The 23328-nt window shown below is 43.9% G+C and overlaps 1 protein-coding gene across 1 annotated transcript in view; it reads right to left on the reverse strand.

Annotated features, from left to right (window-relative positions):
* Positions 1–23328, reverse strand: part of DYNC2I1 (dynein 2 intermediate chain 1) — a 69628-nt gene that overhangs the window by 42532 nt on the left and 3768 nt on the right. The window contains 3 exon segments of the mRNA XM_070423549.1: positions 1634–1689; positions 2618–2926; positions 22866–22957. Coding sequence (XP_070279650.1) covers positions 1634–1689; positions 2618–2926; positions 22866–22957 — 457 coding nt within the window.

Raw genomic sequence — 23328 nt, forward strand, 5'->3', positions numbered from 1 at the left:
GGAGTAATCCAAAACACAAAATATCTTCAGTGGAGAGAAGAAACTGGGTTTTAACAAACTTGTGTATGAATCTCCAACCTTATAGGAGTTCTAGAAAATTCCTATAATTTTATTAGTCAATCTCAAATGTTATTTTATGCTTAATATAATAGTTGGATTTCCAAAAGAAAGATTTACCTTACAATGTTCTATTTGTTAATCATATGCTATACATTAGTTGGGACCTAAAATTAAGGCTTTCAAATTTTCAAATTAATTCTCAATTTTCGGAACTTACATTCACCCCAGTTTGCTGTAGCATATGGTCGAGGATGCCCACAGCTGAGCACAGCTTCCCTGTGTGTTCCAGCAGACTGGCAGCACAAAGGCCAAGAATTTGCACCCCTGGGTTTAAGTGCTAGCTTTGCTCAAACTTGTAAAAATTTGGGCAAGGCATTTAACCTGCATTTTCCTAATCTGTGAAAAAGAATTGCCAAATATGGCTGCCATAAAGAACAAACTAAAATCTACAGCTTATATACAAAATGAGGTTATACATAAACTCTAATCTGTAATCTTCACAAAACCCACACAAAATAGGTATCATTTTTGTGAAGAAAAGGCTCTGAAGGGTCCCCAACATCCCAGAGAGAGGCAGACAGGCCACTCCTGCCGACTGGTGCCAACGGCCTTGCTCTAATTACTGCAGCCACAGACCTGGGGCTGGCGATGGCGGGCCTGTCACATGTTTATCGGATGAGGACCAAGAGCCCTCATGTAGACATTCTTCCCTCCAGGCTGGATGGCCCCCCATGGAAGGGCCATCTTCCAAATGAGTTACTCCCCTAAAGTGAGTTCTGATTCTCTAGCTTTGCATGAGCAGATACAAAAAGGCAGAATAAGATCTATAATTTGTAGCAAGTTTCCAGTTCCCTAGTGTACTTCAGATATGATTTGGAGGATTGAGTAAGTAAAGTATGTCTATCACTTATTGCCATTTCCTGGCTATAATTAGGCCCAATAAGAAAAATTCAGCATTCATCATGTTATCTATACTAATAATAGAGGAATATGCAAATTGTCTGGGATACTGTCACAGTAACAGTAACAACCGAACAGCAGGCTGCATGGGGCAACCAGGTCAGCAAGGGGGTTAGTGAGGGACGACCAAACGACTGAACAGTAGGCTGCGTGGGGCGGCCAGGCTGGCGGGGGGGGGGGGGGGCAGTTGGGGGCAACCAGGCTGGCGCGGGGGGGGGGGGGGGCCCGTTGGCAGCAACAGTTGGGGGCGACCAGGCCAGCATGGGGAGCAGTAAGGGGCAACCAGAATGGCAGGGAGCGCAGTTAGGAGCGACCAGGCTGACAGAGGGGGGCAGTTGGGGGCAACCAGGTGGGCAGGGGGGGGGTAGTTAGGGGCGATCAGGCAGGCAGGCAGGTGAGCAGTTAGGAGCCAGAGGTTCTGGATTGTGAGAGGGATGTCTGACTGCCGGTTTAGACCCAATCCCGGGGTTCCCCTGAGGCGTCCCGGATTGGAGAGGATGCAGGCTGGGCTGAGGGGACACCGCCTCCCTCCCCCCCCCCCCCGCCTGTGCACGAATTTCATGCACTGGGCCTCTAGTGCATAATAATTAGCCAAAGAACACGTATTCCTTACTGGCCACCAGTCCCATCTCTCTTTGAACTGCCACCCTGGTTTCTGTGTTCAACATTCTGTAAAAGAAAAAAATTCCATAACCATTAATTAGTAAATCAAAATGAATTGACTGTAATTAATAAACTCTGTAAAACAAGTATGGACTCAAAATTTAACAGCAGCAGCTATGCTATACGTATTTTTAGTCAGGTAATTATGTAAGAGGGATGAACAAAAGTCGATATATTAAAAGGTGATTATGTAGTAGCTTAGTAAGTAATTGAAAGTTATACTTATCAATTTCATATTCTTTTTAGAAAAGTAGGACTAGTTCCTTACACTGCTTAAAATTAAACTTTCAAATATATGGAATGTGGCTATTTCACAGATCTATGCAGCTGTAGAAAAAGAATTTTAATAATCTTCTCTTACATTAACAAATGGTTTAAAATAAAATGCATTAGATTGTAGAAATGGCCAAGGATAGGCAGGCTGACAGGGGGCCCTGGCCAATGTTGTTCAGTAGTTAGAGTGTCGGCCCACCCACCAAAGGGTCAATCTCTGGTTGAATTCCCGGTCATGGGAATTTATCTGATTGCACGTTCGATCCCTGGTCCCAGGGAGGAAACCAATCAACGTCTTTCTCGCATCGATGTTTCTCTCTTTTCCCTCTCCCCCTCTCCCTGTTCCTGGTACTCCTTCTAATAATCAATGGAAAAAATAACCTCGGGTGAGGAATGGATGAATGAATGAATGAATAAATAAATAAATAAATAAATAAATAAAATATCAGCTTCCTCTGTTAAATTTCAAAATTTTATGACAGATTTCTGAATGTGTCAAAAATGTTTCCTATCTCCTAGGTCAGGAATCTCTATGTACTGACCATGCAACACAGACATGAACCGTGTCTTACACGGTGATGACTCAGCACAGTCCCGCCCGGGCTAGGCAGCCGTGCTCCTGCTACAGGGCGCCCAGAGCAAGCAGCACCAGGACACGCACCTTGAGCTCTCTTTTCCTATGCTCCTCTTTCGATGACCTCTCTTTTCTGTCCATGCTACCTCGGTGCCTCTCGTCATCAAAGTGAAAGCCTTCTTTATGTGCTTTCTCTTTGTGTCTTCTCTCCCCTTCATTTTTGGAGAGCGAGTTGCTTTTTTCTTTTGAGGACTTCTCTCTCTTTTCCCTGGTGCTGCTTTTATCACGATGCTTCTTCCCTCGATCAGCCTCTTTGTGCCTCCTGTGTCTTCTTTCACCCTCCTCTTTATAAAGCCAGTAATTAAGGGGGTTGTCCTTGCTGTCACCGTACTGCAACTATGAAAGGACACGGAGAAAGGTGCATGAGCACAGGAGACGCACACGCTGTCTTTTGTGCATGTTCTGACAAAGGCAAGGAAGGCCAAACCGCCACTTCCCTGCAGCCCTCTATCCTGCTGCAGGGACCTTCCACACACTCCCTGATGACACGCTCCACAAAGAAAAACCCGCTGCTTCACTGGCTACCCACCTGCAGGGTGGCACAACCCTGCAGCCCACCGCCCTCCTCCTGATGTGGGAACAAGACTCAAATCCCTGTACAACCCAGACTTCTCTATGGGCCTCTCATCACATCTGTCACCCCCCAACTCCAGCACATCCCAGGCTGCACCAAGAGCAGGCTCTCCTGTGACAATCTCTCCATAGGCTGCCCCACAGGCTGTCTCTGAGGCAGTTTGCACCCCTGGGCCTCACACACAGGGACATTTAAGACCAGGCGCACCCTGACCGGTTTGGCTCAGTGGATAGAGAGTCGACCTGCAGACTGAAGGGTCCCAGGTTCGATTCCGGTCAAGGGCATGTACCTTGGTTTCGGGCACATCCCCAGTGGGGAGTGTGCAGGAGGCAGCTGGTCGATGTTTCTCTCTCATCGATGTTTCTAACTCTCTATCCCTCTCCCTTCCTCTCTGTAAAAAATCAATAGAATATATTAAAAGAAAAAAAAGACCAGGTGCCATGGTTTTGCCATCACTGTACCTCAGACCACGTGGATGCTCAGTGGTAACATGACGCCCATCTCAGGCCATGGTTGCTGGTATGCAGGACATGTTGTCAGTGTGTAGTGTTTGGGCTCAAACTCCCAGCTCTGGGAGCATCATGACCCCACAAACCTCTGGTCACACCAATTAGCACTCCCTGGTCGCCTGCTCCAGGCCCAGGCTTTTGACTGTGTGGCTCCCCCTCATCCCCACCCCCCTGCTTCTCTCCTCTGGTGGTCACTGGCAGTCCCCATGCCCCCACCTGCTCATCTCCAGGGGACACACTTTCCAAGAAAACATGCAGATAAGCCCTGGACAAAACTCCTCAGTTTCATCAATCAGACGCCCGCCACCAGAATAAATTCTATGGGATTAAAGATTCAAGTGCTAAAATAATTATAAGGACCCAAAACAAAACACAGGTGACTATTCAATTATAAGGACTCAAAACAAAACACATGGTGTGGGGAAGGTGCACTATACATCGACCACTTCATAACTTTAAACTTAAAGTATGAAGATTCCACAAATGAAATTCAAAAAACACAAAGAGTAGCGACAACAATGAAAAGCAGAGTTAATCCTTAAAGTGCCCTTAAATGAAAAGGACTCGAGATTAAAATGGAGGCGGAGTAAGTAGAGGCTGCACAGACACATTCTCAAGAATAAACTGGAATTACAACTAAAATACAGAAAAACTTCCTGAATAATCAACAGAAGAGACATAGGACAGAACCCTGATACCTGAGGACCAAAAGTGGAGACGGCATAGAGACTGGTAGGAGGGGTAGAGACTGGTAAAAGGGCTGGACGGGTGCCCACAGACAGCAGATGAAGTCCAGGAGAGATATCTCAGCTGTGGGGGGAGCCACTGAGAACTCCAGGGTCTAATCCCCAAGCTGGGCCCCCCAGCAGAGAGCACCAGAACTAAGCGAGTACCCACCTAACATCCGGCTGTGAAAAGCAGCGGGCTTCTGCCTGCCAGGAAGAGAGCTAGAAATTCAGGCATTCCCTTAAAGAGCCAATGCACAAAATTCCCTGTGTAGCCACCCACCTTGTGCTCTGGCAGAAGGAGGGCGGACTGGACTGGAGCTGCGCTAGAAGCCAGGATCGGGGGCTCTGGGCTAAGAGCTCAGAAGGCAGACACCCCGGTTTCCTATGCTGAGTCATTCCCTCATGCTATGGAGGCCGTCTTTCTCAGGAAGACATTTGCTATACAGGTGGCTTTGCCTGGGGGAAGAGAGTTGACCCACCCTATTGGAAAACACCTTGCCCCACAGAGCAGAGAAGAGACTGAGAATAACAACTATCCTCCAGGTAGAAGCAATTGCCCCATCCTGTTGAACAAAACTCTCACCACACCTGTAGACAATTGCCTGAGCGCAATTCAAGACAAAAATCCTATCCATCTGTAGACAGAGGCAATCTCTAGAGCAGCGGTTCTCAACCTGTGGGTCGCGACCCCTTTGGGGGTCGAACGACTCTTTCACAGGGGTCGCCTAAGACCATCGGAAAACACATAGTTTTTGTGATTAATCACTATGCTTTAATTATGTTCAATTTGTAACAATGAAAATACATTCTGCATATCAGATATTTACATTACAATTCATAACAGTAGCAAAATTACAGTTATGAAGTAGCAACGAAAATAATTTTATGGTTGGGGGTCACTACAACATGAGGAACTGTATTAAAGGGTTGCAGCATTAGGAAGGTTGAGAACCACTGCTCTAGAGGCTTTGAATCTTTGCCTGATCTAATTAGTAAGAAATGGCGTTTGACACTGTCCTGCACTAGAGATTGAGAGGCGTAGCAGATCTACCTAATACATAGCCACAGGCAGCCAAAATGAGGAGACAAAGAAACAACCCTCAAATGAAAGAACAAGATAATTCTCTAGAACAGTGGTTCTCAACCTTCTGGCCCTTTAAATACAGTTCCTCATGTTGTGACCCAATCATAAAGTTATTTTCATTGCTATTTCATAACTGTAATGTTGCTATTGTTATGAATCGTAATGTAAATATCTGATATGCAGGATGGTCTTAGGGCAGTGGTTGGCAAACTGTGGCTCACGAGCCACATGCAGCTCTTTGGCCCTTTGAGTGTGGCTCTTCCACAAAATACCACGTGCGGGCACGCATGTACAGTGAAATTGAAACTTCGTGGCCCATGCGCAGAAGTCAGTATTTTGTGGAAGAGCCACACTCAAGGGCCAAAGAGCCGCATGTGGCTCGCGAGCCACAGTTTGCCGACCGCTGTCTTAGGCGACCCCTGTGAAAGGGTCATTCCACCGCCAAAGGGGTCGCAACCCACAGGTTGAGAACCACTGCTCTAGAAGAAGAGATAAATGAAATGGAGATAAAAAATTTATCTGATACAGAGTTCAGAGTAATGATGATAAAGATGCTCAGTAGCATGAGATAAGATATAGTAACCATGAAAACAGAAATAAAGAATGACATAGCACAAATAAAGAAGACATTGGAAGGAATACACAGCAGATTAGGGGAAGCTGAGGATTGAATCACTGAATTAGAAGACAGGGTTGAAAAAATCAATCAGAGAACCAAAAAGAAAAAAAACAATTTAAAAACAGGAGAACAGCTTAAGGGAGCAATGGGACAACATGAAACATAGCAATATTCAAATAGCAGGTGTGCCAGAAGAGGCAGAAAGAGAGAAAGAGATATAGAACATGTTTGAAGAAATAATGGAAGAAAACTTCCCTAACCTGGTAAAGGAAAAAGTCATACAAGTTCAGGGGGCACAGAGAACCTCAAGCAAGAAGAACCCAAACAGACCCACACCCAGACACATCATAATTAAAGTGCCAAAAATTAAAAACAAAGAGAGAATCTTTTTTTTTTTTAATATATTTTATTGATTTTTTTTTACAGAGAGGAATGGAGAGAGATAGAGAGTTAGAAACATCGATGAGAGAGAAACATCGATCAGCTGCCTCCTGCACACCCCCCACTGGGGATGTGCCCGCAACCCAGGTACATGCCCTTGACCGGAATCGAACCCGGGACCCTTGAGTCCGCAGGCCGATGCTCTATCCACTGAGCCAAACCGGCTTCGGCAAAGAGAGAAACTTAAAGTCAGCAAGAGAAAAGCAAAATGTTACCTACAAAGGAGTTCCCATAAGACTGACACCTGATTTCTCATCAGAAACTCTACAGGCCAGAAGGGAATGGCATGAAGTACTCAAGGTAATGGAAAGCAGGGATCTGAAACCAAGATTACTATATCCAGCAAGGCTATCATTCAAAATAGACGGTCAAATAAAGAGCTCCCCAGACAAAAAAAAAAAAATTTTAAAAGGTTAACAGAGTACATCATCAGCAAGCCAGCATTACAAGAAATGCTAAAGGGATAGATGTAGTGAGAAGAAGAAACAGAGAGAGAAACCTAGTCATACAGAATTAAAATGGCAATAAATACCTATTAATAATAACCCTAAATGTAAATGGATTAAATGCTCCAATCAAAAGGTATAGGGTAGCTGAATGGATACAAAAACATGATTCAACTATATTCTGTCTACAAGAGACCGACCTCAAAACAAAAGACACACACGGGATGAGAGTGAGGGCTGGAAAAATGTTTTCCAGGAACATGAAAAAGAAAAAAGCTGAAGTAGCAACACTCAGAGCAGACAAAATAGACTTCAAAATGAAGGGCATCACAAGAGACAACAAAGGTCACTACATAACACTAAAGGGATTGATCCAACAAGAGAACATAACCCTGGTAAACACCCAAGTTCTCTGTGCCCCCTGAACTATATGCACCCAATATAGGATCATCTAAATATATAAAAAAACTTCTAGAAGACTTTAAGGGAGAGACCATCAACAATACAGTCATAGTAGAGGACTTTAACACCCCACTGACTTAACTGGATAGATCTTCCAGACCAAAAAAAAAAATTATCAATGAAACAGTGACTCTAAAGGACACACTGGATTAGATGTATTTAAATGACATTTATAGAATATTTCACCCCAAAGCTGGAGGATATACATTCTTCTCAAGTGCACATGGATCATTACCAAAGATAGACCACAAGTTGGAGCACAAAACAAGTCTCTACGAGTTCAAGAAGATTGAAATCATATCAAGCATCTTCTCAGATCACAGGGAAATGAAATTAGAAATCACCTAGAGTAAAAACACCCAAAACATTCAAACAGATGGAGGCTAAATAGCATGTTATTAAACAACTAGAGGCCCGGTGCACAAAAATTTGTGCACTCGGGGGGGGGGGGTCCCTCAGCCCAGCCTATGGCCTCTTGCAGTCTGGGACCCCTCGGAGGATGTCCACCTGCTGGCTTAGGCCCGCTCCCCAGGGGGATTGGGCCTAAGATGGCAATCAGACATCCCTTTGGCAGCCTGGCAGCCCTCAGGGGATGTCCACTTGCCAGCGGGGAGCAGACCTAAGCTGCAGTCGGACATCCTTAGCGCTGCTGAGGAGGCAGGAGAGGCTCCCACCACCACCGCTGTACTGGTAGCCATCAGCCTGGCTGTGGCTGAGCAGAGCTCCTCCCATGTGAGAGTGCCCTGACCACCACAGGGCAGCTCCTGCATTGAGCGTCTGACCCCTGGTGGTCAGTGTGTGTCATAGTGAACAGTCATTCCCAATCCTTCTGCTGTTAGGGTCAGTTTGCATATTACCCTTTTACTATATAGGATAGAGGCCTGGTGCACGGGTGGGGGCTGGCTGGTTTGCCCTGAAGGGTGTCCCAGATCAGGGTGGGGGTCCCGCTTGGGTGCCTGGCCAGCCTGGGTGAGGGGCTAATGGCTGTTAAAAGCTGGTCACACCCCCTTCAGAGTGGGGGTCCCCACTGGGGTGCCTGGCCAGTCTGGGTGAGGGGCTGAGAGCCGTTTTCAGGCTGGCGGGTGACTGAAGCTCCCAACCTCTCCTTTTTTTCTTTTTTTTTTTATTCTGGGATTTATTTACCTTCTATGGCTGTCACTGGAACTGAGAGCTGGCTTTAGCTCTGAGGCTCAGCTCCAGCTCTGAGACCTCAGCTACTGAAAGCAGGTATCTGGATTTGTTTGGCTTCTATAATTGAAACACTGTTGCAACTCCAGCTCTGAGGCCCGGCTGGCTGAAAGCAGGTTTCTGGGTTTGTTTAGCTTCTATAATTGCAACATTGTTTCTTAGAGTGCAGCTCAGAGGCCGGCAGCGGCAGGCGGGGAACCTTGGCTTCCTCAATCACTGGAGCAAGCAAGCCTCCTGTTTGCTTCAGCTGCCTGGCTGCCGGCCGCCATCTTGGTTGGCAGTTAATTTGCATATTGCCCTGATTAGCCAATGGGAGGGTAGCGAAGTTACGGTTAATTACCATGTTTGTCTATTATTAGATAGGACTAGTAGCCCGGTGCACAAAAATTTGTGCACTCGGGGGTGAGGGTGAGGGGTGGGGCCAGACCCCTCAGCCCGACCTGCACCCTCTGTCATGTTCCAGGACCCCAGCCACTCCTGGTCTAGGCACAGGCCTACAGGCTTGGGCGGCCTGGCTCCCAAGGCCCCATTTTATCAAGAGAACAAAGTCGGCATTAGTTACAGCCCTCACCAAACCCAGTACACTGCATCTGTGCATACAACTGCCTCGTTCATGTGCCTGCTTCGCCCTACTGAATTACTAACATCTTGAGGACATAGCTCTGTCTTATCCTGCTTCACCTTCAGTGCCTGGCCTGGTGCCAGGGACCTGAGAGGGTTTGCTGAGTAAGTGAATAATGAGTGAGTGAATGAGTGAATGAATGAGCGAATAAGTGAATGAGCAAGCAGCTAAGGGGCAGAAACTTCTGCTGCGTTGCCATGGCAACACGGCAGAAGTTCCGGCCCCACTCCCCATTGCCTGAAGCCCACCCCAGGAAAGTTCCTGCCCTGCTCCCAGCGGCCTGGCACCCCTCTCCTGGCTGCATACTGAATTACTAACATCTTGAGGACATAGCTCTGTCTTATCTTGATTCAACTTCAGTGCCTGGCCTGGTGCCAGGGACCTGAGAGGGTTTGCTGAGTGAGTGAATAATGAGTGAGTGAATGAGTGAATGAATGAGCAAGTAAGTGAATGAGCAAGTAAGTGAATGAGTAAGCAGCTACCGGTCGGGATAGTTCGCACTCCACTCTGGGCTGCCTGATGCAAACCCCGGGAAGTTCCTGTCCTGCTCTCAGCGGCCCCACTCCCCTCTCCCAGCTGCATAGTTTGCGCAGGGCAAAGGCGGCCCAGGTGTGCGTGTTGGCAGATCTGTGTATTAGCACCTGCCAGCCTCGGATCCCCGAGGGAGGGCCTTTTGTGGGCGTGGCCCGCCAGCCTTGGATCCCCGGAGGAGGGCCGTTTGTGGGCGTGGCTGGTGGCAGATAGGTGCAGGAGGGCCGTTTGTGGGCATGGCTGGTGGCGGATCGCTGTGGTCCCGCCCGCCAGCCCTGGGTCAGGTCCCATACGGGCCGCCTGCTGCCCGGGTCGCAGATAGCAGGCCCGGATGGCAGTGGGGCAGGCAGGATGGCACTGTCCCACCCTGCCTGCAGTATGCAAATTAGCCGCCATCTTGGTTGGCAGTTAATTTGCATATCGTCCTGATTAGCCAATGGGAAGCGGATTAGAGGTACGGTTAATTACTCTATTTGTCTTTTATTAGGATGAATGGGTTACCAACAAGATCAAGAAAGAAATCAAAAACTTCCTAGAAACCAATGAAAATGAGCACACAACAACCCAAAATCTCTGGGACACAGTGAAAGCAGTCCTGAGAGGGAAGTTCATAGCACTACAGGCCTACCTCAAAAAACACGAAAAATCGGAGAAGCAAGATGGCGGCGATATAGGCAGACGCGTCCCAGGTCTTGTCCCGGAGCAAACGGAGTAAGCAGCTGAAACTAATAACACCCACCCCGAATTGGCAAATTTACTCAGCTGGTGAGACGGTTTGCAGCCGGGAAGGGCAGACCTCCCCTGGAAAGGTTAAAAACCAGGGATCTGGGCAGGAAAGTTTGCCAGACCTGAGCCCAGAGGGTTGGAGGGAGACCGCATGGCAGACAGCCGCGTCTCTTGGGACAGACACAGACCCTGACCAGGGTAAGGAGTTCCGCGGGTTTGCTGGCGCCAGGAGATTTGAGATTTGGATTTTGTGATTGCGGAGAACTGAGACTAAAGGGGGCATCCTGAGGAACTGATCAGACCATGCAGTGCCCATAAGAGAGGAGCATTTCCCAGACCATGCAGTGCTGGTAAGAGAGGAGCGTTTCCCAGACCGGTAAGAGAGGAGCGTTTCCGCGGCCGGCCGGCGTTTGTCTGTTTCTTTGTTTTCACTGAACCCTGCTCATAGGACAGTTCGGATACAGACACTCACCTGTGCTGAAGAGAGGGTGAAGGTGCAGACGAGGGGAATCTGGGGAGAGGCTGAGGAAAGAGGGGGAGCCGGAGGAGGTGGCAGCGAATTGAGTGCTGAGACCCCCCTGGGCCCAGGACTGTGGCAGCCATTCCTCCAGAGGGTGGAATTCCTCCCCCCAGCCCCCCAGGCAAGGAGCACAGCCACACCCAGATTCCACCCTGTATGAGATAAAGGATTAAAACAAGCTGATTAGTCCCTGGGAGTTACCAGGGTCTGGCCTATAGAGGGATTTTCAGTCCCACCAACAACACAGAGCAGGGTAAGGATTAAAAAAGGATAGAGAAGCTGTATAGCCTCAGAGGCCAACCCAAAAACACTGCCACCCAGAGGCTGAGCCACAAACTGACTCTTAGGGGAATACAAATTAAGGCAGACTGGATCACAAATACGGCCTGCTTTAAAATCAGGACTGTGATTTACAACACGGAGGAACAGTGTAATGCAGGCAAATTCAACACTCTCCTAAATACCTGGCAGGACTAAGACGAACCAGGCTGAAGAGTAGAAGAACCAAAAGACCATCACTACTGCAAATTTTTTCTTTTTCTTTTTCTTTTTAATTTTTTCACCTTTTTACTAAGAAACCAATTTTTTTTTCTCTTTTTCTTCTTTTTCCATCACCTGATTTTACCCTTTCAATTACCACATTTTTATTTTTAACCAGTATTATTACTACTACCATTTTACCATTTTTTAAAGTGCCATTTTATTTTCTCTTTATTTTTTGGGGGGATTAGTGTTCTCCATTCTATTTTCATCGTTCCTTTAGCATTAATTTTCCCTATCTCAATTTCACCTCTTTGCTAAAACCCTCTTCCTTACTTTTCCCCTTTTGGTGTCCTGTTTCTCTTACCCTATTCCTGCTCCAGACTTTCCCAATTCCCTCTTTTTACCCCCTGTCTAATTCCACCCTACTTATATATCCTATTTCCAATCTACTGCTCTAAATCCTTATACACCTATTCTTTATCCTTCTTCACTTTCCAAACATTTTTTTCTCTCTTATCTTTCTATTGTTTTCTTGATTGTTGAATATATTGGGCCTTTTTTTTTTTGTTTTGTTTTGTTTTGTTTTGTGTTTTTTCTTCTTTTTTAGGACTGGTTGTGAGGTTGTTTTTCTTTTTCTTTTTCTTTTTCTTTTTTTTTTTTTTTTTCTGCTGGTTTTTCCCTTCCCTCCCCCACCCCACCCCAGTTATTTTTGTGCTTCTGTTTTCCCTTACCCCTCTGGATATTATTGGTGGTTTGTAGTTTGCATTCATCTCCAGGGATCTGTTGCTGGAATTTGTTGAGATTAGTGGCAGTTCTATTGGAGTTTGCTCCTCATACCAATAGTCTCTTCCCCGCTTCTACTTCATTCTCTTTTTTCGCTCTCTTTTTTTCCCCCCTCTTTTTTCCCAATTCTATTTTTGCACTCCTTTTTTGTTTGTTTTTTTCTTATTTTTCTTTTCTGTTCTCTCTTTTATCTTCTTCTCTTCTTTCTCCCTTATCCCCTAATTCTCTTAATTCGGGTGGTCACCTTTATTTGGGGTTATTAATATTGTGAATATACTTGTGTTCAGTGCCTGGTACGTTGTGCCTTGCTCTGTTGTATTTTGTGCCTTTAAATCAATGCAGCAGATCCAAGCAACAGCAGCCCCCTGATCACCGCAGCCTCCTGATCACCACAGCCTCCTGATCACCACACCCTCTGTCTGTGGAACAGCAGCTGTACGTGAAGCCTCCCCCCACCAGCCAGAAGAGCCAACACAGCTGTGAACAACACCCACCAGAGGAGCTGCTGCCAACTCGAAAGCAGCTGCTACCGCAACCGTCTGAGCAGCAACCACAACCCAAGGAGCCCCTGCCACCCAGGGAGCAGCCACTGAACATCTCAACATCTACATATGTCAGCGAGATCAAACATGGGTAGGCAAAGAAACCCCCAAAGGAAAGAAAAGGAGGACTCGCCAGAAAAGCAGCTAAGTGAGACAGAGATATGCAACATGACGGAAAAAGAATTCAGAATAAGGTTCCTAGAGTACATGCACCAGATGTTCAAGAAGCAAGAAGAAACAGATGAAAAACTCAACTACTTATGCAAGAAGCTAGAAGAAACAGATGAAAAAATCAACAACTTAAGTAAGTCCCAAGAAGAAATGAAGAGCGACATAGCTTCAATAAAAAACTCCATTGAAAGTATCAACAGTAGACTGGGAGAAGCGGAGGACCGAATTAGTGAATTAGAAGACAAGGAAGCAAAACACACTCAAACTGTACGGCAAATGGAGAAAAAACTTAAAAGACAGGAGGAGAGCCTAAGGGAGCTTTGGGACAACATGAAACGAAACAACATACGAATAATAGGGGTGCCAGAACAGCAGAAAGATGAACATGGATTAGAAAACCTATTCGAAGAAATAATATCAGAAAACTTCCCTGAGGTGGGGAAGAAAAAAGTCACACAAGCCCAGAGAGTCCCAAACAAGGTGAACCCAAAAAGACCCACACCAAGACACATCATAATTACCATGGCAAATGTTCAGGATAAAGAGAATCTTACAGGCTGCAAGAGAGAGACGGAAAGTAACATACAAGGGATCTCCCATTAGATTATCAAATGATTTCTCAACAGAAACACATCAGGCCAGAAAAGAATGGACGGAAATCTACAAAGTGATGCAAAGCAAAGGACTGAATCCAAGAATACTCTATCCAGCAAGGCTATCATTCAAAATTGAAGGGGAAATAAGAAGCTTCACAGACAAAAAAGGGCTAAGGGAGTTTATCACCACCAAGCCAGCCATGCAAGAAATGCTAAAGGGACTGGTGTAAAAAGAAGAAATATCAAGCTCAGAAAGAAAACAGCCACACACACACACAAAAAAAGAAATGGCTACAAACAAGTACCTTTCAATAATAACTTTAAATGTAAATGGACTAAATGGTCCAACCAAAAGACATCGAGTGGCTGAATGGATAAAAAAACATGACCCATACATCTGCTGTCTACAAGAGACCCACCTCATTAGAAGGGACTCACACAGACTGAAAGTGAACGGATGGAAAAATATCTTTCACGCAAATGGAAAGGAAAAGAAAGCTGGGGTAGCAATACTTATATCTGACAAAATACATCTCAAAGTGAAGGCCATAACCAGAGATAAGGAAGGCCACTTCATAATACTAAAGGGATCAATACAACAAGAAGATATAACCCTGGTAAACATATATGCACCCAATGCAGGAGCACCCACATACATAAGAAAACTTCTGGAAGATATCAGGGGAGAGATCGACAACAATACAATCATAGTAGGGGACTTTAATACACCACTGACATCACTGGATAAATCCGCTAGACAAAAACTCAGCAAAGAAACAGCAATCCTAAATGACTCACTAGATCAGATGGACTTAATTGACATCTTCAGAACACTTCACCCCACAGCTGCGGAATATACATTCCTCTCAGGTGCTCATGGACATATTCAAAAATAGACCACATATTGGGTCACAAGCAAAGTCTCCACAAATTCAAGAAGATTGAAATCATAAAAAGCTTCTTCGCAGACCACGATGGCATAAAGTTAGAAATAAACTACAATAAAAACAACCCAAAATACTCAAACACTTGGAAGCTGAATAGCATGTTATTAAATATTGATTGGGTTACCGATGACATCAAAGACAAAATTAAAAACATCCTGGACACTAATGACAATGAAAACACAACAATCCAAAACCTCTGGGACACAATGAAAGCAGTCCTGAGAGGAAAGTTTATAGCTCTACAGGCCTATCTCAAAAAACAAGAAAAAATGGTACTCAATCGTCTAACTCTACAACTCAAAGAATTAGAAAGAGAGCAACAAGAAAACCCCAGAGTGAGCAGAAGGAAGGAGATAATAAAGATTAGAGCAGAAATCAATGAAATAGAGACCAAAAAAACAATACAGAAAATCAATGAAACCAAGAGCTGGTTCTTTGAAAGGATAAACAAGATTGACAAACCCCTAGCCAGGCTCACCAAGAAGCAAAGAGAGAGGTCCCAAATAAACCAAATCAGAAATGATAGAGGCGAAATAACAACAGACCCCACAGAAATACAAATGATTGTTAAACAATACTACGGGCAACTCTACTCCAACAAACTAGACAACCTGGAGGAAATGGACAAATTCCTAGAAAAATACAACATTCCAAAACTCAATCAGGAAGAATCTAAAAACCTCAATAGGCCAATAACTATGGAAGAAATTGAAGCAGTCATCAGAAAGCTTCCAGCAAACAAAAGCCCAGGGCCAGACGGCTTCACAGGGGAGTTCTACCAAACATTCAAGGAAGAACTAAAACCTACCCTCCTCAGACTACTACAAAAAATTCAAGAGGAAGGAACGCTTCCAAGCTCATTCTATGAAGCCAGCATCACCCTAATACCAAAACCAGGTAAAGACATCACAATGAAAGAGAATTACAGGCCAATATCCCTCATGAACATAGATGCCAAAATCCTCAACAAAATCTTAGCAAATCGGATCCAGCAGTACATCAGAAGGATCATACACCATGACCAAGTAGGATTTATCCCAGAGATGCAAGGATGGTACAACATCCGTAAATCAATAAATGTGATACATCACATAAACAAATTGAAAGAAAAAAACCACATGGTCATATCAATTGATGCAGAAAAAGCATTCGACAAACTCCAACACCCATTTTTGATAAAAACTCTCAGAAAGGTGGGAATAGAAGGATCATACCTCAACATAATAAAAGCCATATATGACAGGCCCACAGCCAACATCATACTCAATGGACAAAAACTAACACCATTTCCCCTAAGAACAGGAACAAGACAGGGATGCCCACTCTCACCACTCCTGTTCAACATAGTCCTGGAAGTATTAGCCATTGCAATTAGGCAAGAAGAAGAAATAAAAGGCATCCAAATTGGAAAAGAGGAAGTAAAACTGTCCTTATTTGCAGATGACATGATATTATACATACAAAACCCTAGAGACTCCATCAAAAAGCTACTAGACTTAATACATGAATTTGGCAATGTAGCAGGATACAAAATTAACCCCAAGAAATCTGAGGCATTTTTATACACCAATAGTGAACTTTCAGAAAGGGAGATCAGAAAAACAATCCCATTTACCATCGCACCAAAAAAATTAAGATACCTAGGAATAAACTTAACTAAAGAGGTTAAAGACCTCTACTCAGAAAACTACAGGACGTTGAAAAAAGAGATAGAGGAAGACATAAACAGATGGAAGAACATACCATGTTCTTGGATTGGTAGAATCAACATCATTAAAATGTCCATACTACCCAAAGCAATCTATACATTCAACGCACTTCCCATTAAAATACCAATGGCCTTCTTCAAAGATCTAGAAGGAACTCTCCAAAAATTCATCTGGAATAAAAAAAGACCCCGAATAGCTGCAACGATCCTGAGAAAGAACAAAGTAGGTGGGATCTCAATGCCAGATATCAAGCTGTATTACAAAGCCACTGTTCTCAAAACTGCCTGGTACTGGCACAAGAACAGACATATAGATCAGTGGAATAGAATAGAGAGTCCAGAAATTAGCCCCAACCAATATGCTCAATTAATTTTTGACAAAGGACGCATGAACATACAATGGAGCCAAGATAGTCTCTTCAATAAATGGTGTTGGGAAAATTGGACAGACATATGCAAGAAAATGAAACTAGAGCACCAACTTACACCATACACAAGAATAAACTCAAAATGGATAAAGGACTTAAATGTACGACAGGAAACCATAAAAATTCTAGAAGAATACAAAGGCAACAAAATCTCAGACATATGCCAAAACAATTTCTTCACTGATACAGCTCCTAGGGCAGTTGAAACTAAAGAGAAAATGAACAAATGGGACTACATCAAAATAAAAAGCTTCTGCACAGCAAAAGAAACCATCAACAAAACAACAAGAAAACCCACCTCGTGGGAAAACATATTTGCCAACGTCATATCTGATAAGGGCTTAATCTCCAAAATTTATAGGGAACTCATACAACTTAACAAAAAGAAGATAAACAATCCAATCAAAAAATGGGCCAAGGATCTAAATAGACACCTTTCAAAAGAGGACATTCAGAAAGCCAAGAGACATATGAAAACATGCTCAAAGTCACTAATCATCCGAGAGATGCAAATCAAAACAACAATGAGGTACCATCTCACACCTGTCAGAATGGCCATCATCAACAAATCAACAAACGACAAGTGCTGGAGAGGATGTGGAGAAAAAGGAACACTTGTGCACTGCTGGTGGGAATGCAGACTGGTGCAGCCACTATGGAAGGCAGTATGGAGGTTCCTCAAAAAATTGGAAATGGAACTCCCATTTGACCCTGTGATCCCACTTCTAGGAATATATCCCAAGAAACCAGAAACACCAATCAGAAAGGATATATGCACCCAGATGTTCATAGCAGCACAATTCACCATAGCTAAGATCTGGAAACAGCCTAAGTGCCCATCAGTACATGAATGGATTAGAAAACTGTGGTACATCTACACGATGGAATACTATGCTGCTGTTAAAAAGAAGGAACTCCTACCATTTGCAACATCATGGATGGAACTGGAGAGCATTATGCTAAGTGAAACAAGCCAGTCAATGAAGGAAAAATACCACATGATCTCACTCATTCATGGATAATAAAGACCATTACAAACTTTTGAACAATAATAGATACAGAGGCAGAGCTGCCTCAAACTGATTGTCAAACTGCAGTGGGAAGGCCAGAGAGAGTTGGGGGGCAGGAGGGAGGGGAGTAAGAGATCAACCGAAGGACTTGTATGCATGCATATAAGCATAACTAATGGACATAAGACACTGGGGGATAAGGGAGGGTAGGGGTTTGTCAAGGGTGGGGGGGAAAAAAGGACACTTATGTAATACCCTTTGTAATACTTTAAGCGAAAAATAAAAAAAATTAAAAAAAATTAAAAAAAATTAAAAAAAAAACAAAAAACAAAACACGAAAAATCAACAATGAACTATTTAGCCCTACATCTTAAAGAACTAGAAAGAGAACAATAAGAAAAGCCCAGAGCCGAAACCGGTTTGGCTCAGTGGATAGAGCGTCAGCCTGCGGACTGGAGGGTCCCAGGTTCGATTCCGGTCAAGGGCATGTACCTGGGTTGCGGGCACATCCCCAGTAGGAGATGTGCAGGAGGCGGCTGATCGATGTTTCTCTCTCATCGATGTTTCTAACTCTCTATCTCTCTCCCTTCCTCTCTGTAAAAAATCAATAAAATATATTTAAAAAAAAAAAAAGAAAGAAAGAAAGCACAGAATAAGTAGAAGGAAGGAAATAATAAAGATTAGAGCAGAAATAAATGATATGAAGAGTAAAAAAAAAAAAACACAAATAAAAAAAATCAATGAAACCAAGAACTGGTCCTTTGAAAAGATAAACAGAATTGATGAACTGTTAGCCAAACTCATCTAGAAACAAAGAGAGAGGACCCAAATAAATAAAATCAGAAACGAAAGCAGAGAAGTAACCACTGACACCACAAAAATACAAAGGATTGTAAGAAAATACTATGAACAGCTATATGCCAACGAGCTGGAAAATGTAGATAAAATGGACAAATTATTAGAAAAATACAATCTCCCAAAACTGAGTCAGGAAGAATCATAAAACCTGATTAGTCCAATAACAACTGATGCAATAGAATCAGTAATCAAAAAACTCCCAGCAAATAAAAGCCCAGGTCCAGACAGCTTCACAGGGGAATTTTACCAAACATTCAAAGAAGAACTAACACTATACTCCTCAAACTTCCAAAAAATCCAAGAAGAAGGAACACTTCCAAACTCTTTTTATGAGGCCAGCATTATCTTAATTCCAAAACCAGATAAAGACACTACAAAGAAAGAGAATTACAGGCCAATATTCTTGATGAACATAGATGCTAAAATCCTCAACAAAATATTAGCAAATTGCCGAAACCGGTTTGGCTCAGTGGATAGAGCGTTGGCCTGCGGACTGAAGGGTCCTGGGTTCGATTCCGGTCAAGGGCATGTACCTGGGTTGCGGGCACATCCCCAGTAGGAGATGTGCAGGAGGCAGCTGATCGATGTTTCTCTCTCATCGATGTTTCTAACTCTCTATCTCTCTCCCTTCCTCTCTGTAAAAAATCAATAAAATATTTTTAAAAAAATATTAGCAAATCGGATCCAGCCATACATTAAAAAGACCATGACCAAGTGGGATTTAATCCAGGGATGCAAGGCTGGTACAACAGTCACAAATCAATAAATGGGATACCTCATGTAAAGAAATTGAAAGGCAAAAATCACATGATCACATTAATAGATGCAGAAAAAGCATCTGACAAAATCCAACACCCATTTTTTATAAGAACTCTCAGCAAGTCAGAATAGAGGGAGCATATCTCAACATGATAAAGGCCATATATGATAATACTACAGCCAACATCATACTCAGTGGGCAAAAACTAAAACCATTTCCCCTAAGAACAGGAACAAGACAGGGATGTCCACTCTTATTCAACATAGTATGGAAGTCCTAGCCACAGTGATGAGATAAGAAATAAAAGGCATCCAAATGGGAAAGGAGAAAGTGAAACTGTCATTATTCACAGATGACATGATATTATACATAGAAAACCTAAAGACTCCACCAAAAAACTACTAAATTTAATACATGAATTTGGCAATGTAGCAGGATACAAAATCAACACCCATAAATCGATGGCATTTTTATACACCAACTTGAGGCCCGGTGCATGAAATTTGTGCACAGATAGGATCCCTAGGCCTGGCAGGCGATCAGGGCCAATTGGGGCCTTCCAGCTGCCGGCTGGGGCTTTCCTTCGTTCCACGCCCCAACCGTGGTCAGCATACATCAAGCGAGTGATCGAATTCCCGGTCTCCCAGTCAAACTCCTGAGGGGACACTTTGCATATTAGCCTTTTATAGATAGGAGCTATGAATTCTCAGAAATAGAAAGTAAACAAGCAGCCCCATTTACCATTGCAACAAAAAAAATTAAATACGTAGGAATAAACTTAACCAAAGAGGCAAAAGATCTGTATTCAGAAAACTGTAAGAGGTTGAAAAAAGAGAAAGAAAAAGATATAAACAAGTGGAAGAATATACTGTGTTCATGGATTGGTAGAATCAACATCATTAAAATGTCCATACTACCCAAGGCAATCCACAGATTTAATGCCATCCCCATTAAAATACCAACAGCATATTTCACAGATTTAGAACAAATACCCCAAAAATTTATATGGAGCCAAAACATTTCCCAAATAGCTGTAGCAATCTTGAGAAAGAAGAACAAAGTTGGAGGAATCACAATACCAGATTTCAAGTTAAACTACAAAGCCACCTTAATCATAACAGCCTGGTACTGGCACAAGAACAGGCATATAGATCAAATAGAGGCCCAGTGCATGAAATTTGTACACTGGTTGGGTCCCTAGCAGCTGCCAGCTACCATCAGGTACAACCTCTCTTCCCCCGGCAGGCCCCGTCCCCTGGTCATCAAACTCCCAGAAAAACTTCTGGTCAGGGGGACAATTTGCATACTATACTTTTATTATATAGGATGGAATAGAAGAGAGACCCCAGAAATTGACCCAAGCCAATATGCTCAATTAATATTTGACTAAGGAGGCAAGAGCATACAATGGAGTCAAGGCAGTCTCTTCAATAAATGGTGTTGGGAAAATTGGGCAGATACTGGCAAAAAAATGAAACTAGACACCATCTTACACCATACACAAGAATAAGCTCAAAATTAATAAAAGACTTAAATGTAAGTCATGAAGCCATAAAAACCCTAGAAGAAATAATAGGCAACAAAATCTCAGACATCTCTCGTAGCAATATGTTTATGGTACAGCTCCTAGGGCAAAGGAAACTAAGGATAAAATAAACAAATGGGACTACATCAAAATAAAAGCTTCTGCACAGCAAAAGAAACCACCAACAAAACAAAAAGGGAGCCTACTGCATGGGAGAACATATTTGGCAATGATACATCTGATAAAGGGTTAATATCAAAAATATATAAGAAAGTCATACAATTTAACAGAAGGAAGACAAACAACCCAATGAAAAAATGGGCAAAGGACCTAATAGACACTTCTCCAAAGAGGACATACAGAAGGCCAAGAGACATATGAAAAATGCTCAAAGTCACTGATCATCAGAGAGATGCAAATTAAAACCACAATGAGATATCACCTCACACCTGTCAGAATGGCTACCATCAACAAATCAACAAACGACAAGTGCTGGCGAGGATGTGGTGAGAAGGGAACCCTAGTACACTGCTGGTGGGAATGCAGACTGATGAAGCCATTATGGAAAACAGTATGGAGTTTCCTCAAAAAATTAAAGATGGAACTTCCATTTGACCCAGTGATTCCACTTCCAGGAATATGTCATAAGAAACCCGAAACACCAATCAGAAAGAATATATGCACCCCTATGTTCATCTATACTAATGAAAGGGTAACATACTAATTAGACCGGGTTGACCAGACATCTTCTGGTTGTCAGTCCTCCTTCCGGACAAAGCCATGGTGGCGGGGGCCAAGGCAGAGGCGGTTAGAGGCGATCAGGCCAGCAGGGGAGCAGTTATTGGCGATCAGGCCAGCAGGGGAGGGCGGTTAGGGGTGATCGGGCCACAGGAGAGGGTGGTTAGGGGTGATTGGGCCGGCAGGGGAGGGCGGTTAGGGGCGATTAGGCAGGCAGGCAGAGGGGTTAGGGGGTGATCAGGTAGGCAGGCAGGCAGGTGAGTGGTTAGGAGCCAGTGGTCTAAACCAGCAGTCAGACATCCCCCTAGGGTGCCCGGATTGAAGAGGGTGCAGGCCAGGCTGAGGGACCCCCACCCCATGCACAAATTTTGTGCACCGGGCCTCTAGTAGCAGCATAATTTACAATAGCTAAGATGTGGAAACAGCCCAAGTGCCCATCAGTAGATGAGTGGACAAAAAGCTGTGGTACATTTACACATGGAATACTGTGCAGCAGTAAAATAGAAGAATCTCTTACCCTTTGAGACAGCATGGAGGCACCTGGAGAGTATCATGCTAAGTGAAATAAGTCAGTCAGAGAAAGACAAGTGTCACATGATCTCACTCTTATGTGGAATCTAAGTAACAAAATAAACTGATGAACCGAGTGTATCCAGAGACATGGAAGCATGGAACAGAGTGCGGAATCTCAGAGGGAAGGCAGTGGAGCGTGGGTGGGTGGGAGATAATCAACCAAGGACATTGTATGCAGATATGCATGGCCCATGGACACAGACAATGGGGCGGTGAGGGCCTGGGGCGGGCTGGAGAGGGTCTATGGGGGGAAAAGAGGACATATGTAATACTTTCAAAAATAAAGCATTTTTTTTTTTTTTAAAAAGGACTCCACTAAAAGGGAACAAATGCTGCAGGTGGGTTTGCCACAGGTATCAGACATCAGCTTGCAGGACACACCTGCCACAGGAGTACAAATGCCACGCACCTGTCCTCCTGAGTCAGGACACCGCCTGGGACACATCTGCTGAGGACACAGGGACAGGACCCTGAGGACATAAGTAACTAAAGCTTTTATATAAGGCAAATGGGGGCGTCTACATTTACCCCGATCCAGCAAGTTTGATTCCAGAAATGATCATAAGGACATAATTATGACTTAATGCAGAACTTACCCCCTGGGTGTCTTCCCAAGCCTCAAAGTCTATGTTACAAAATTTCCCCAATGCCTCTAACACTAACATGTCATCAATTTGCAGTGTTTGGGGCCTGGTATGCATACCTTCCTTTCTCGGTATCTTCTTTCTCTCTCTTCATCTCCTCTTTCAGAGTTCTCATCCCTCCTCTCATTCTCGTCAGTTCTTACTTTACTTACTATAAAAAGAAAACATACTTTTATTGTTTGTTTTTGTTGTTAATCTTCACCAGAGGACATTTTTCCATTGATTTTTTTAGAGAGAGTGGAATCGAGAGGGAGAGACAGAGAGAGAAACATCAATGTCGATTGGTTGCCTCCCACATGCGTCCCAACCAGGGCCAGGGATTGAGCCTGCAACCGAGGTAGGTGCCCTTGACGGAATCAAACCCAGAACCCTTCAATCCACAGGCCGACGCTCTATCCACTGAGCCAAACTGGCGAGGGCAAGAAAACATACTTTTAACATTCCCAAACTTCAGGCATCTTGCTGAAGTCTTTGTAAATACTGCATTACAAAATTATGTATTAACACATGAAAACATATTCT

The sequence above is a fragment of the Myotis yumanensis genome, unplaced genomic scaffold (assembly GCF_028538775.1).
Source record: "Myotis yumanensis isolate MYYU_CA2020_CCGP unplaced genomic scaffold, mMyoYum1.0.hap1 SCAF_9, whole genome shotgun sequence".
In the NCBI taxonomy this organism is placed as follows: domain Eukaryota; kingdom Metazoa; phylum Chordata; class Mammalia; order Chiroptera; family Vespertilionidae; genus Myotis; species Myotis yumanensis.